Source organism: Aulostomus chinensis, chromosome 1, assembly GCF_037954235.1.
Source record: "Aulostomus chinensis isolate RoL2024-O1b breed Wild chromosome 1, RoL_Achi_v1.0, whole genome shotgun sequence".
NCBI lineage: Eukaryota > Metazoa > Chordata > Actinopteri > Syngnathiformes > Aulostomidae > Aulostomus > Aulostomus chinensis.
Window position 1 is genome coordinate 53010878 of NC_141320.1, and position 15093 is coordinate 53025970.

General features: G+C 38.6%; 1 protein-coding gene across 1 annotated transcript in view; it reads left to right on the forward strand.

The window, feature by feature from the left end:
- The window catches only part of LOC147272201 (protein NLRC3-like), a 109679-nt gene extending 95456 nt beyond the window's left edge, over positions 1 to 14223 (forward strand). The window contains exon 2 of the mRNA XM_086202796.1: positions 12875 to 14223. Within this exon, the coding sequence (XP_086058922.1) occupies positions 12875 to 14205 (1331 nt within the window). The 3' untranslated portion in view covers positions 14206 to 14223. The remainder of the gene's footprint in view (positions 1 to 12874) is intronic.
- Positions 14224 to 15093: the final 870 nt, after the last annotated feature.

Consider the following 15093-nt stretch of genomic DNA (forward strand, 5'->3'; position numbering starts at 1 on the left):
AAATGATGCGACAGTGATGTAGTAAGAATTGCTAATGAACTCAAAATGATGCTAACAGTAATGGAGTGAAACTTTCGAATAACCTCAACGTGATGCTTACAGTCATGTAGTAAGTGTTGCTACGACCCTCAAAATAATGCGACAGTAATGTAGTAAAAGTTGCTACGAACCTCAAAATATTGCGACAGTGATGTCGGAAGAATTGGTAATGAACTCAAGATGATGCTAACAGTAATGTAGTGATAGTTGCTAATCAAGTCAGTGATGCTTACAGTAATGTAGTAAGTGTTTCGAACAACCTCAAAGTGATTGTGACAGTCATGTAGTAAGAGTTGCTACGAACCTCAAAATAATGCGACAGTGATGTCGGAAGAATTGCTAATGATCTCAAAATGAAGCGACAGTGATGTCAGAGGAATTGGTAATGATCTCAAAATGATGCTAACAGTAATGGATTGAATGTTTCGAATAACCTCAAAGTGATGCTGACAGTCATGTACAAAGAGTTGCTACGAATCTCAAAATAATGCCACAGTAATGTAGTAAAAGTTGCAACGAACCTCAAAATATTGCGACAGTGATGTCGGAAGAATTGCTAATGAACTCAAGATGATGCTAACAGTAATGGAGTGAAACTTTCGAATAACCTCAAAGTGATGCTGACAGTCATGTAGTAAGTGTTGCTACGAACCTCAAAATAATGAGACAGTAATGTAGTAAAAGTTGCTACGAACCTCAAAATATTGCGACAGTGATGTCGGAAGAATTTCTAATGAACTTAAAATGATGCTAACAGTAATGTAGTGGTAGTTGCTAATCAAGTCAGTGATGCTTACAGTCATGTAGTAAGAGTTGCTAATAAACTCAATTTAATGCTACAGTGATGTCGTGAGAATTGCTCATGAACTCAAAATGATGCTAACAGTAATGTAGTGATAGTTGCTAATAAACTCAAAGTGATGCTGACAGTAATGTAGTAAGAGTTGCTACGAACCTTAAAATAATGCAACAATAATGTAGGAAGAGTTGCGACGAACCTCAAAATAATGTGACAGTGATTTCAGAAGAATTGCTAATGATCTCAAAATGATGCGACAGTGATTTAGTAAGAATTGCTAATGAACTCAAAATGATGCTAACAGTAATGTAGTGAGAGTTGCTAATCAACTCAAAGTGATGCTTACAGTAATGTAGTAAGTGTTTCGAATAACCTCAAAGTGATGCTGACAGTCATGTAGTAAGAGTTGCTACGGACCTCAATATAATGCAACAGTAATGTAGTAAAAGTCGCAACGAACCTCAAAATATTGCGACAGTGATGTCGGAAGAATTGCTAATGAACTCAAAATGATGCTAACAGTAATCTAGTGATAGTTGCTAATAAACTCAAAGTGATGCTGACAGTAATTAGTAAGAGTTGCTACGAACCTTAAAATAATGCAACAATAATGTAGGAAGAGTTGCGACGAACCTCAAAATAATGTGACAGTGATTTCAGAAGAATTGCTAATGATCTCAAAATGATGCGACAGTGATTTAGTAAGAATTGCTAATGAACTCAAAATGATGCTAACAGTAATGTAGTGAGAGTTGCTAATCAACTCAAAGTGATGCTTACAGTAATGTAGTAAGTGTTTCGAATAACCTCAAAGTGATGCTGACAGTCATGTAGTAAGAGTTGCTACGGACCTCAATATAATGCAACAGTAATGTAGTAAAAGTCGCGACGAACCTCAAAATATTGCGACAGTGATGTCGGAAGAATTGCTAATGAACTTAAAATGATGCTAACAGTAATGTAGTGATAGTTGCTAATCAACTCAGTGATGCTTACAGTAATGTAGGAAGTGTTTCGAATAACCTCAAAGTGATGCTGACAGTCATGTAGTCAGAGTTGCTACGAACCTCAAAATAATACGACAGTGATGTCAGAAGAATTGCTAAAGATCTCAAAATGATGCGACAGTGATTTAGTAAGAATTGCTCATGAACTCAAAATGATGCTAACAGTAATGGAGTGAACGTTTCGGATAACCTCAAAGTGATGCTGACAGTCATGTAGTAAAAGTTGCTACGAACCTCAAAATATTGCGACAGTGATGTCGGAAGAATTTCTAATGAACTTAAAATGATGCTAACAGTAATGTAGTGGTAGTTGCTAATCAAGTCAGTGATGCTTACAGTAATGTAGTAAGAGTTTCGAACAACCTCAAAGTGATGCTGACAGTCATGTAGTAAGAGTTGCTAATAAACTCAATTTAATGCTACAGTGATGTCGTGAGAATTGCTCAAAAACTCAAAATGATGCTAACAGTAATGTAGTGATAGTTGCTAATAAAGTCAAAGTGATGCTGAAAGTAATGTAGTAAGAGTTGCTCCGAACCTTAAAATAATGCAACAGTAATGTAGTAAGAGTTGCTACGAACCTCAAAATATTGCGACAGTGATGTCGTAAGAATTGCAAAAGATCTCAAAATGATGCGACAGTGATGTAGTAAGAATTGCTCATGAACTCAAAATGATGCTAACAGTAATGTAGTGATAGTTGCTAATCAACTCAGTGATGCTTACAGTAATGTAGGAAGAGTTTCGAACAACCTCAAAGTGATGCTGACAGTCATTTAGTAAGAGTTGCTAATGAACTCAATTTAATGCTACAGATATGTCGTGAGAATTGCTCATGAACTAAAAATGATGCTAACAGTAATGTTGTGATAGTTGCTAATAACCTCAAAATGATGCTGACAGTCATGTAGTAAGAGTTGCTACGAACCTCAAAATAATGCGATAGTGATGTCAGAAGAATTGCTAAAGATCTGAAAATGATGCGACAGTGATTTAATAAGAATTGCTCATGAACTCAAAATGATGCTAACAGTAATGTAGTGAAAGTTTCGAATAACCTCAAAGTGATGCTGACAGTCTTGTACTAAGAGTTGCTACGAACCTCAAAATAATGCGACAGTGATGTTGGAAGAAGTGCTAATGATCTCAAAATGATGCGACAGTGATGTAGTGAAAGTTGCTAATGAACTCAAAATGATGCTAACAGTAATGGAGTGAAACTTTCGAATAACCTCAAAGTGATGCTGACAGTCATGTAGTAAGTGTTGCTACGAACCTCAAAATAATGAGACAGTGATGTGGGAAGAATTGCTAATGATCTCAAAATGATGCGACAGTGATGTAGTAAGAATTGCTAATGAACTCAAAATGATGCTAACAGTAATGTAGTGATAGTTGCTAATCAAGTCAGTGATGCTGACAGTCATGGAGTAAGTGTTGCTACGAACCTCAATATAATGCGACAGTAATGTAGTAAAAGTCGCTACGAACCTCAAAATAATGCGACAGTGATGTCGGAAGAATTGCTCAACAACTCAAAATGATGCTAACAGTAATGGAGTGATAGTTGCTAATAAACTCAAAGTGATGCTCACAGTAATGTAGTAAGAGTTGCTACGAACTTTAACATAATGCAACAATAATGTAGTAAGAGTTGCTACGAACCTCAAAATATTGCGACAGTGATGTCGGAAGAATTGCTAATGATCTCAAAATGATGCGACAGTGATGTAGTAAGAATTGCTAATGAACTCAAAATGATGCTAACAGTAATGTACTGATAGCATCACTGAGTTGAATAGCAACTAACAGTAATGGAGTGAACGTTTCGAATAACCTCAAAGTGATGCTGAAAGTCATGTAGTAAGAGTTGCTACGAACCTCAAAATAATGCGACAGTGATGTCGGAAGAATTGCTAATGATCTCAAAATGATGTGACAGTGATGTAGTAAGAATTGCTAATGAACTCAAAATGATGCTAATTGTAATGGAGTGAAAGTTTCGAAAAACCTCAAAGTGATGCTGACAGTCATGTGGTTTGAGTTGCGAGTAAATTAAAAATGATCCTGACAGTGATGTCGTAAGAATTGCTATTGACCTCAAAACGATGCTAACAGTAACGTAATGATAGTTACTAATAAACTCAGTGATGCTTACAGTAATGTAGTAAGTGTTTTGAACAACCTCAAAGTGATGCTGACAGTCATGTAGTAAGAGTTCCTACTAACCTCAAAATAATGCGACAGTGATGTTGTAAGAATTGCTAAAAAACTCAAAATGATGTGACAGTGATGTAGTAAGAATTGCTAATGAACTCAAAATGATGCTAACAGTAATGGAGTGAAAGTTTCGAAAAACCTCAAAGTGATGCTGACAGTCATGTGGTTTGAGTTGCGAGTAAATTAAAAATGATCCTGACAGTGATGTCGTAAGAATTGCTATTGACCTCAAAACGATGCTAACAGTAACGTAATGATAGTTACCAATAAACTCAGTGATGCTTACAGTAATGTAGTAAGTGTTTTGAACAACCTCAAAGTGATGCTGACAGTCATGTAGTAAGAGTTGCTACGAACCTCAAAATAATGCGACAGTGATGTCGGAAGAATTGCTAATGATCTCAAAATGATGTGACAGTGATGTAGTAAGAATTGCTAATGAACTCAAAATGATGCTAACAGTAATGGAGTGAAAGTTTCGAAAAACCTCAAAGTGATGCTGACAGTCATGTGGTTTGAGTTGCGAGTAAATTAAAAATGATCCTGACAGTGATGTCGTAAGAATTGCTATTGACCTCAAAACGATGCTAACAGTAACGTAATGATAGTTGCTATTCAACTCAGTGATGCTTCCAGTAATGTAGTAAGTGTTTTGAACAACCTCAAAGTGATGCTGACAGTCATGTCGTAAGAGTTGCTACGAACCTCAAAATAATGCGACAGTGATGTCGGAAGAATTGCTAATGATCTCAAAATGATGTGACAGTGATGTAGTAAGAATTGCTAATGAACTCAAAATGATGCTCACAGTAATGGAGTGAATGTTTCGAAAAACCTCAAAGTGATGCTGACAGTCATGTGGTTTGAGTTGCGAGTAAATTAAAAATGATCCTGACAGTGATGTCGTAAGAATTGCTATTGACCTCAAAACGATGCTAACAGTAACGTAATGATAGTTACTAATAAACTCAGTGATGCTTACAGTAATGTAGTAAGTGTTTTGAACAACCTCAAAGTGATGCTGACAGTCATGTAGTAAGAGTTGCTACGAACCTTTAAATAATGCAACAATAATGTAGTAAGAGTTGCAATGAACCTCAAAATAATGCGACAGTAATGTAGTAAAAGTTGCTACGAACCTAAATATATTGAGACAGTGATGTCAGAAGAATTGCTAAAGATCTCAAAATGATGCGACAGTGATTTAGGAAGAATTGCTAATAAACTCAAAATGATGCTAACAGTAATGTCGTGAGAGTTGCTACGAACCTCAAAATAATGCGACAGTAATGTAGTAAAAGTTGCTACGAACCTCAAAATATTGCGACAGTGATGTCGGAAGAATTGCTAATGAACTTAAAATGATGCTAACAGTAATGTAGTGGTAGTTGCTAATCAAGTCAGTGATGCTTACAGTAATGTAGTAAGTGTTTCGAACAACCTCAAAGTGATTGTGACAGTCATGTAGTAAGAGTTGCTACGAACCTCAAAATAATGCGACAGTGATGTCGGAAGAATTGCTAATGATCTCAAAATGATGCGACAGTGATGTCAGAAGAATTGGTAATGATCTCAAAATGATGCTAACAGTAATGGATTGAATGTTTCGAATAACCTCAAAGTGATGCTGACAGTCATGTACAAAGAGTTGCTACGAATCTCAAAATAATGCGACAGTAATGTAGTAAAAGTTGCAACGAACCTCAAAATATTGCGACAGTGATGTCGGAAGAATTGCTAATGAACTCAAGATGATGCTAACAGTAATGGAGTGAAACTTTCGAATAACCTCAAAGTGATGCTGACAGTCATGTAGTAAGTGTTGCTACGAACCTCAAAATAATGAGACAGTAATGTAGTAAAAGTTGCTACGAACCTCAAAATATTGCGAAAGTGATGTCAGAAGAATTGCTAATGAACTGAAAATGATGCTAACAGTAATGTAGTGATAGTTGCTAATCAACTCAGTGATGCTTACAGTAATGTAGGAAGAGTTTCGAACAACCTCAAAGTGATGCTGACAGTCATTTAATAAGAGTTGCTAATGAACTCAATTTAATGCTACAGTGATGTCGTGAGAATTGTTCATGAACTCAAAATGATGCTAACAGTTATGTAGTGATAGTTGCTAATAAAGTCAAAGTGATGCTGACAGCAATGTAGTAAGAGTTGCTACGAACCTTAAAATAATGCAACAATAATGTAGGAAGAGTTGCGACGAACCTCAAAATAATGTGACAGTGATGTCAGAAGAATTGCTAATGATCTCAAAATGATGCGACAGTGATTTAGTAAGAATTGCTAATGAACTCAAAATGATGCTGACAGTAATGTAGTGATAGTTGCTAATCAACTCAAAGTGATGCTTACAGTAATGTAGTAAGTGTTTCGAATAACCTCAAAGTGATGCTGACAGTCATGTAGTAAGAGTTGCTACGGACCTCAATATAATGCAACAGTAATGTAGTAAAAGTCGCAACGAACCTCAAAATATTGCGACAGTGATGTCGGAAGAATTGCTAATGAACTTAAAATGATGCTAACAGTAATGTAGTGATAGTTGCTAATCAACTCAGTGATGCTTACAGTAATGTAGGAAGTGTTTCGAATAACCTCAAAGTGATGCTGACAGTCATGTAGTAAGAGTTGCTACGAACCTCAAAATAATACGACAGTGATGTCAGAAGAATTGCTAAAGATCTCAAAATGATGCGACAGTGATTTAGTAAGAATTGCTCATGAACTCAAAATGGTGCTAACAGTAATGGAGTGAACGTTTCGAATAACCTCAAAGTGACGCTGACAGTCATGTAGTAAAAGTTGCTACGAACCTCAAAATATTGCGACAGTGATGTCGGAAGAATTTCTAATGAACTTAAAATGATGCTAACAGTAATGTAGTGGTAGTTGCTAATCAAGTCAGTGATGCTTACAGTAATGTAGTTAGAGTTTCGAATAACCTCAAAGTGATGCTGACAGTCATGTAGTAAGAGTTGCTAATAAACTCAATTTAATGCTACAGTGATGTCGTGAGAATTGCTCATGAACTCAAAATGATGCTAACAGTAATGTAGTGATAGTTGCTAATAAACTCAAAGTGATGCTGACAGTAATGTAGTAAGAGTTGCTACGAACCTTAAAATAATGCAACAATAATGTAGGAAGAGTTGCGACGAACCTCAAAATAATGTGACAGTGATTTCAGAAGAATTGCTAATGAACTCAAAATGATGCTAACAGTAATGTAGTGAGAGTTGCTAATCAACTCAAAGTGATGCTTACAGTAATGTAGTAAGTGTTTCGAATAACCTCAAAGTGATGCTGACAGTCATGTAGTAAGAGTTGCTACGGACCTCAATATAATGCAACAGTAATGTAGTAAAAGTCGCGACGAACCTCAAAATATTGCGACAGTGATGTCGGAAGAATTGCTAATGAACTTAAAATGATGCTAACAGTAATGTAGTGATAGTTGCTAATCAACTCAGTGATGCTTACAGTAATGTAGGAAGTGTTTCGAATAACCTCAAAGTGATGCTGACAGTCATGTAGTAAGAGTTGCTACGAACCTCAAAATAATACGACAGTGATGTCAGAAGAATTGCTAAAGATCTCAAAATGATGGGACAGTGATTTAGTAAGAATTGCTCATGAACTCAAAATGATGCTAACAGTAATGGAGTGAACGTTTCGAATAACCTCAAAGTGATGCTGACAGTCATGTAGTAAAAGTTGCTACGAACCTCAAAATATTGCGACAGTGATGTCGGAAGAATTTCTAATGAACTTAAAATGATGCTAACAGTAATGTAGTGGTAGTTGCTAATCAAGTCAGTGATGCTTACAGTAATGTCGTAAGAGTTTCGAATAACCTCAAAGTGATGCTGACAGTCATGTAGTCAGAGTTGCTAATAAACTCAATTTAATGCTACAGTGATGTCGTGAGAATTGCTCATGAACTCAAAATGATGCTAACAGTAATGTAGTGATAGTTGCTAATAAACTCAAAGTGATGCTGACAGTAATGTAGTAAGAGTTGCTACGAACCTTAAAATAATGCAACAATAATGTAGGAAGAGTTGCGACGAACCTCAAAATAATGTGACAGTGATTTCAGAAGAATTGCTAATGATCTCAAAATGATGCGACAGTGATGTAGTAAGAATTGCTCATGAACTCAAAATGATGCTAACAGTAATGTAGTGATAGTTGCTAATCAACTCAGTGATGCTTACAGTAATGTAGGAAGAGTTTCGAACAACCTCAAAGTGATGCTGACAGTCATTTAGTAAGAGTTGCTAATGAACTCAATTTAATGCTACAGATATGTCGTGAGAATTGCTCATGAACTCAAAATGATGCTAACAGTAATGTTGTGATAGTTGCTAATAACCTCAAAGTGATGCTGACAGTCATGTAGTAAGAGTTGCTACGAACCTCAAAATAATGCGACAGTGATTTCAGAAGAATTGCTAAAGATCTCAAAATGATGCGACAGTGATTTAATAAGAATTGCTCATGAACTCAAAATGATGCTAACAGTAATGGAATGAACGTTTCGAATAACCTCAAAGTGATGCTGACAGTCTTGTACTAAGAGTTGCTACGAGCCTCAAAATAATGCAACAATAATGTAGTAAGAGTTGCTACGAACCTCAAAATAATGCGACAGTGATGTTGGAAGAAGTGCTAATGATCTCAAAATGATGCGACAGTGATGTAGTGAAAGTTGCTAATGAACTCAAAATGATGCTAACAGTAATGGAGTGAAACTTTCGAATAACCTCAAAGTGATGCTGACAGTCATGTAGTAAGTGTTGCTACGAACCTCAAAATAATGAGACAGTGATGTGGGAAGAATTGCTAATGATCTCAACAGTAATGTAGTGATAGTTGCTAATCAAGTCAGTGATGCTGACAGTCATGGAGTAAGTGTTGCTACGAACCTCAATATAATGCGACAGTAATGTAGTAAAAGTCGCTACGAACCTCAAAATAATGCGACAGTGATGTCGGAAGAATTGCTCAACAACTCAAAATGATGCTAACAGTAATGGAGTGATAGTTGCTAATAAACTCAAAGTGATGCTCACAGTAATGTAGTAAGAGTTGCTACGAACTTTAACATAATGCAACAAAAATGTAGTAAGAGTTGCTACGAACCTCAAAATATTGCGACAGTGATGTCGGAAGAATTGCTAATGATCTCAAAATGATGCGACAGTGATGTAGTAAGAATTGCTAATGAACTCAAAATGATGCTAACAGTGATGTACTGATAGCATCACTGAGTTGAATAGCAACTAACAGTAATGGAGTGAACGTTTCGAATAACCTCAAAGTGATGCTGACAGTCTTGTACTAAGAGTTGCTACGAACCTCAAAATAATGCGACAGTGATGTTGGAAGAAGTGCTAATGATCTCAAAATGATGCGACAGTGATGTAGTGAAAGTTGCTAATGAACTCAAAATGATGCTAACAGTAATGGAGTGAAACTTTCGAATAACCTCAAAGTGATGCTGACCGTCATGTGGTTTGAGTTGCGAGTAAATTAAAAATGATCCTGACAGTGATGTCGTAAGAATTGCTATTGACCTCAAAACGATGCTAACAGTAACGTAATGATAGTTACTAATAAACTCAGTGATGCTTACAGTAATATAGTAAGTGTTTTGAACAACCTCAAAGTGATGCTGACAGTCATGTAGTAAGAGTTCCTACTAACCTCAAAATAATGCGACAGTGATGTTGTAAGAATTGCTAAAAAACTCAAAATGATGTGACAGTGATGTAGTAAGAATTGCTAATGAACTCAAAATGATGCTAACAGTAATGGAGTGAAAGTTTCCAAAAACCTCAAAGTGATGCTGACCGTCATGTGGTTTGAGTTGCGAGTAAATTAAAAATGATCCTGACAGTGATGTCGTAAGAATTGCTATTGACCTCAAAACGATGCTAACAGTAACGTAATGATAGTTACCAATAAACTCAGTGATGCTTACAGTAATGTAGTAAGTGTTTTGAACAACCTCAAAGTGATGCTGACAGTCATGTAGTAAGAGTTGCTACGAACCTCAAAATAATGCGACAGTGATGTCGGAAGAATTGCTAATGATCTCAAAATGATGTGACAGTGATGTAGTAAGAATTGCTAATGAACTCAAAATGATGCTAACAGTAATGGAGTGAAAGTTTCGAAAAACCTCAAAGTGATGCTGACAGTCATGTGGTTTGAGTTGCGAGTAAATTAAAAATGATCCTGACAGTGATGTCGTAAGAATTGCTATTGACCTCAAAACGATGCTAACAGTAACGTAATGATAGTTGCTATTCAACTCAGTGATGCTTCCAGTAATGTAGTAAGTGTTTTGAACAACCTCAAAGTGATGCTGACAGTCATGTCGTAAGAGTTGCTACGAACCTCAAAATAATGCGACAGTGATGTCGGAAGAATTGCTAATGATCTCAAAATGATGTGACAGTGATGTAGTAAGAATTGCTAATGAACTCAAAATGATGCTCACAGTAATGGAGTGAATGTTTCGAAAAACCTCAAAGTGATGCTGACAGTCATGTGGTTTGAGTTGCGAGTAAATTAAAAATGATCCTGACAGTGATGTCGTAAGAATTGCTATTGACCTCAAAACGATGCTAACAGTAACGTAATGATAGTTACTAATAAACTCAGTGATGCTTACAGTAATGTAGTAAGTGTTTTGAACAACCTCAAAGTGATGCTGACAGTCATGTAGTAAGAGTTGCTACGAACCTTTAAATAATGCAACAATAATGTAGTAAGAGTTGCTATGAACCTCAAAATAATGCGACAGTAATGTAGTAAAAGTTGCTACGAACCTAAATATATTGAGACAGTTATGTCAGAAGAATTGCTAAAGATCTCAATATGATGCGACAGTGATTTAGGAAGAATTGCTAATAAACTCAAAATGATGCTAACAGTAATGTCGTGAGAGTTGCTACGAACCTTTAAATAATGCAAAAATAATGTAGTAAGAGTTGCTACGAACATCAAAATAATGCGAAAGTGATGTCGTAAGAATTGCTAATGAACTCAAAATGATGCTCACAACAAAGTAGTGAAAGTTTCGAATAACCTCAAAGTGATGCTGACAGTCATGTAGTAAGAGTTGCTACTAACCTCAATTTAATGCTACAGTGATGTGGTGAGAGTTGATAGTAATTTCAAAATCACGCTAAAGTGATGTAATGAGAGTTGTTACATACCTAAGAAATGATGCTAAAGTGATGTGGTGAGAGTTGCTACTTACCTAATAAATGATGCTACAGTGATGTGGTGAGAGTTGCTACGAACCTCAAAATGATGCTACAGTAATGTCGTGAGAGTTGCTACGATCCTCAAAATGATGCTAAAGTGATGTAATGAGAGTTGCGACAAACCTAAGAAGTGATGCTACAGTGATGTCGTGAGAGTTGCTACTTACCTAAGAAATGATGCTACAGTGATGTGGTGAGAGTTGCTACGAACCTAAAAATGATGCTACAGTGATGTAATGACAGTTGCTAGGAATCTCAAAATGATGCTCCAGTAATGTCGTGAGAGTTGCGACTATCCTCAAAATTATGCTACAGTGATGTAATGAGAGTTGCTACTAATCTCAAAATGATGCTAGAGTGATGCAATGAGATTTGCTACAAACCTAAGAAATGATGCCACAGTGATGTGGTGAGAGTTGATAGTAATTTCAAAATCATGCTTAAGTGATGTAATGAGAGTTGCTACTTACCTAAGAAATGATGCTAAAGTGATGTCATGGGAGTTGCTACTGACCTAAGAAATGATGCTACAGTGATGAATTGAGAGTTGCTACAAATGTCAAAATGATGCGACTGATGTAGTGAGAGTTGCTACGATCCTCAAAATGATGCTACATTCATGTGGTGAGAGTTGATAGTAATTTCAAAATCATGCTAAAGTGATGTAATGAAAGTTGCTACATACCTAAGAAATGATGCTACAGTGATGTGGTGAGAGTTGCTACGAACCTCAAAATGATTCAACAGTGATGTCATGAGAGTTGCTACTAACCGAAGAAATGATGCTACAGTGATGGAGTGAGAGTTGCTACGAATCTCAAAATGATGCTACAGTAATGACGTGAGAGTTGCTACTATCCTAAAAATGATGCGACAGTGATATGATAATTACGATGAAGCTCAGAATGAAATTACAGCGATGTAGTGAGAGTTGCTACTAACCTCAAAATTATGTTGAAAGTGATGTAGTGAGAGTGGCTAAAAACCTCAAAAACGATGCTATAGTGATGTCTTAAGAATTGCTACTAACCAAAGAAATGATGCTCCAGTGATGTGGTGAGAGTTGTTAATTACCTGAAAATGATGCGACAGTGATGTAATGAGAGTTGATACTAATCTCAAAATGATGCTACAGTGATGTGGTGAGAGTTGATAGTAATTTAAAAATCACGCTAAAGTGATGTAATGAGAGTTGCTACTTACCTAAGAAATGATGCTACAGTGATGTCGTGAGAGTTGCTAGGAACCTCAAAATGATGCAGGGTGACTTTGTGGAAAGTCTTGCACTCAGAGAGAGAGAGAGACAGCAGTCAGGACCGTGCTGACAAAGGGAGTGGCTGGCATTGGGAAGACGGTCCTAACACACAAGTTGACACTGGACTGGGCTGAAGGCAGAACCAACCAGCACATAGACTTCATGTTCCCGTTCACCTTCAGAGAGCTGAATGTGCTGAAGCAGAGGAACTTGAGCTTGGTGGAACTTGTTCATCTCTTCTTCTCTGAAATCAAAGAAGCAGGAATCAGCAGGTTGGAAGAGTTCCAGGTTGCGTTGATCTTTGATGGCCTGGACGAGTGTCGACTCCCTCTGGACTTCCACAACAACCAGACCGTGACCGATGCTACAGAGTCCACCTCAGTGGACGAGCTGCTGACAGACCTCATCAGAGGGACACTGCTTCCCTCCGCTCACCTCTTGATGACCACACGACCTGCGGCAGCCAATCAGATCCCTGCTGAGTGTGTTGACATGGTGACGGAGGTGAGAGGGTTCACTGACCCCCAGAAGGAGGAGTACTTCAGGAAGAGATTCAGAGATGAGGAACAGGCCGAGACCATGGTCTCCCACATCAAGAGGTCCCGAAGCCTCCACATCATGTGTCACATCCCCGTCTTCTGCTGGATCACTGCGACCGTCCTGGAGGACCTGTTGACCACCAGAGAGAGAGGAGAACTACCAAAGACCCTGACTGAGATGTACATCCACTTCCTGGTGGTTCAGGCCAAAGTCAAGAAGGTCAAGTATGATGGAGGAGCTGAGACGGATCCACACTGGACTCCAGAGAGCAGGAGGATGATGGAGGCTCTGGGAAACCTGGCTTTTGATCAGCTGCAGAGAGGCAACCTGATCTTCTATGAATGCGACCTGACAGAGTGTGGCATCGACATCAGAGCAGCCTCAGTGTACTCAGGAGTGTTCACTCAGATCTTCAGAGAGGAGAGAGGACTGTACCAGGACCGGGTGTTCTGCTTTGTCCATCTGAGTGTTCAGGAGTTTCTGGCTGCTCTTCATGTCCATCTGACCTTCATCAACTCTGGAGTCAATCTGCTGACAGAGGAACAAACATCCCCGAGGTCACGAGTCTTCAGAGGTGAACCTGAACTAAAACACCTGCACCAGAGAGCTGTGGACGAGGCCTTGAAGAGTCCCAATGGACACCTGGACTTGTTCCTCCGCTTCCTCCTGGGTCTCTCACTGCAGACCAATCAGACTCTCCTGCAAGGTTTGGTGTCACAGACAGAAAGAAGCTCAGAGACCAAACAGGAAATAGTTGAGTTCATCAAGACGAAGATGAATGAGGATCTGTCTCCAGAGAGAAGCATCAACCTGATCCACTGTCTGAATGAACTGAACGATGATTCTCTGGTGGAGGAGATCCAGCCTCTGCTGGGATCAGGACGTCTGTCCTCAGCTAAACTGTCTCCAGCTCAGTGGTCGGCTCTGGTCTTCATCTTACTGTCCTCAGAAGATCTGGACGTGTTTGACCTGAGCAAATATTCAGCTTCAGAGGAGGCTCTTCTGAGGCTGCTGCCAGTGGTCAAAGCTTCAACTGCAGCTCGGTAGGTGGATGAAGTCCTGGATGTGTGAGGAGACTTTTACCAGTTGAACTTCATACGTGAGGAACACCTCTGGTTCTCATCCTCCTTCCTCTCATGGTCTGAGTCTCTGTAGGAAGTTGGAGCAGGATAGAACAGGAAAGAACAGAGACCAGAATGTGGTGGAACAGGGAGGACATTTGGCCGATGTCCCGTCCAAAGAGTTTGGTCAGAATGATGAGAGCAGAACATCCTGAGCTGGACAACTAGATATTTCTTCTAGTTTAACAAGCTCTCCTCCACATGAAGGGAAGGCATTCATGAGGGCTGAAGTTCAATCATGATGTCCATGTTCTGTTTCTCCAACAACTGATCAGAAGAGTCTTTTTGTTCTGATCTCATCAGATGTCTGTGTAGGTTCTCATTCATCCAGGTCATCGTAGATCGAAGCGAAGTAAAATCTGGTCAACTGGACGTAGGTTTATCTAGAAGACGTTTCACCTCTCATCCGAGAGGCTTCTTCAGTTCTAGTGAAGAGTGTGGAAACTCCAGCTTATAACCCTATGTGGGAGTGGTCAGTGCTATTGTGGTGGAAACGACCCTCCCGAGACTCACCTGGCCTCCCCAAACGACAGTCGTTGTGAGGTGTCAGGGAGTTTCAGGGGTGGTCGTTAGGGAGTTTCACCGACCACTCAGATGCTAATGGGCTGTGCTGGCAGCAGCCGTTCCACATGGGTCTTTCAGCTGAACTCTTTGGGGAAGCTTTGAAAGGACTTGGTTGTAAATAGGTGAAAGGAAATGTCGCAGTCCACCTCCTCTGTTCAAAGATGGTTTCTCTATCCTGACGTGGATGGCTTCTTTAACTCCTCTTTCAAACCATCTGTCCTCTCTGTCGAGGATTTGGACATGATCGTCC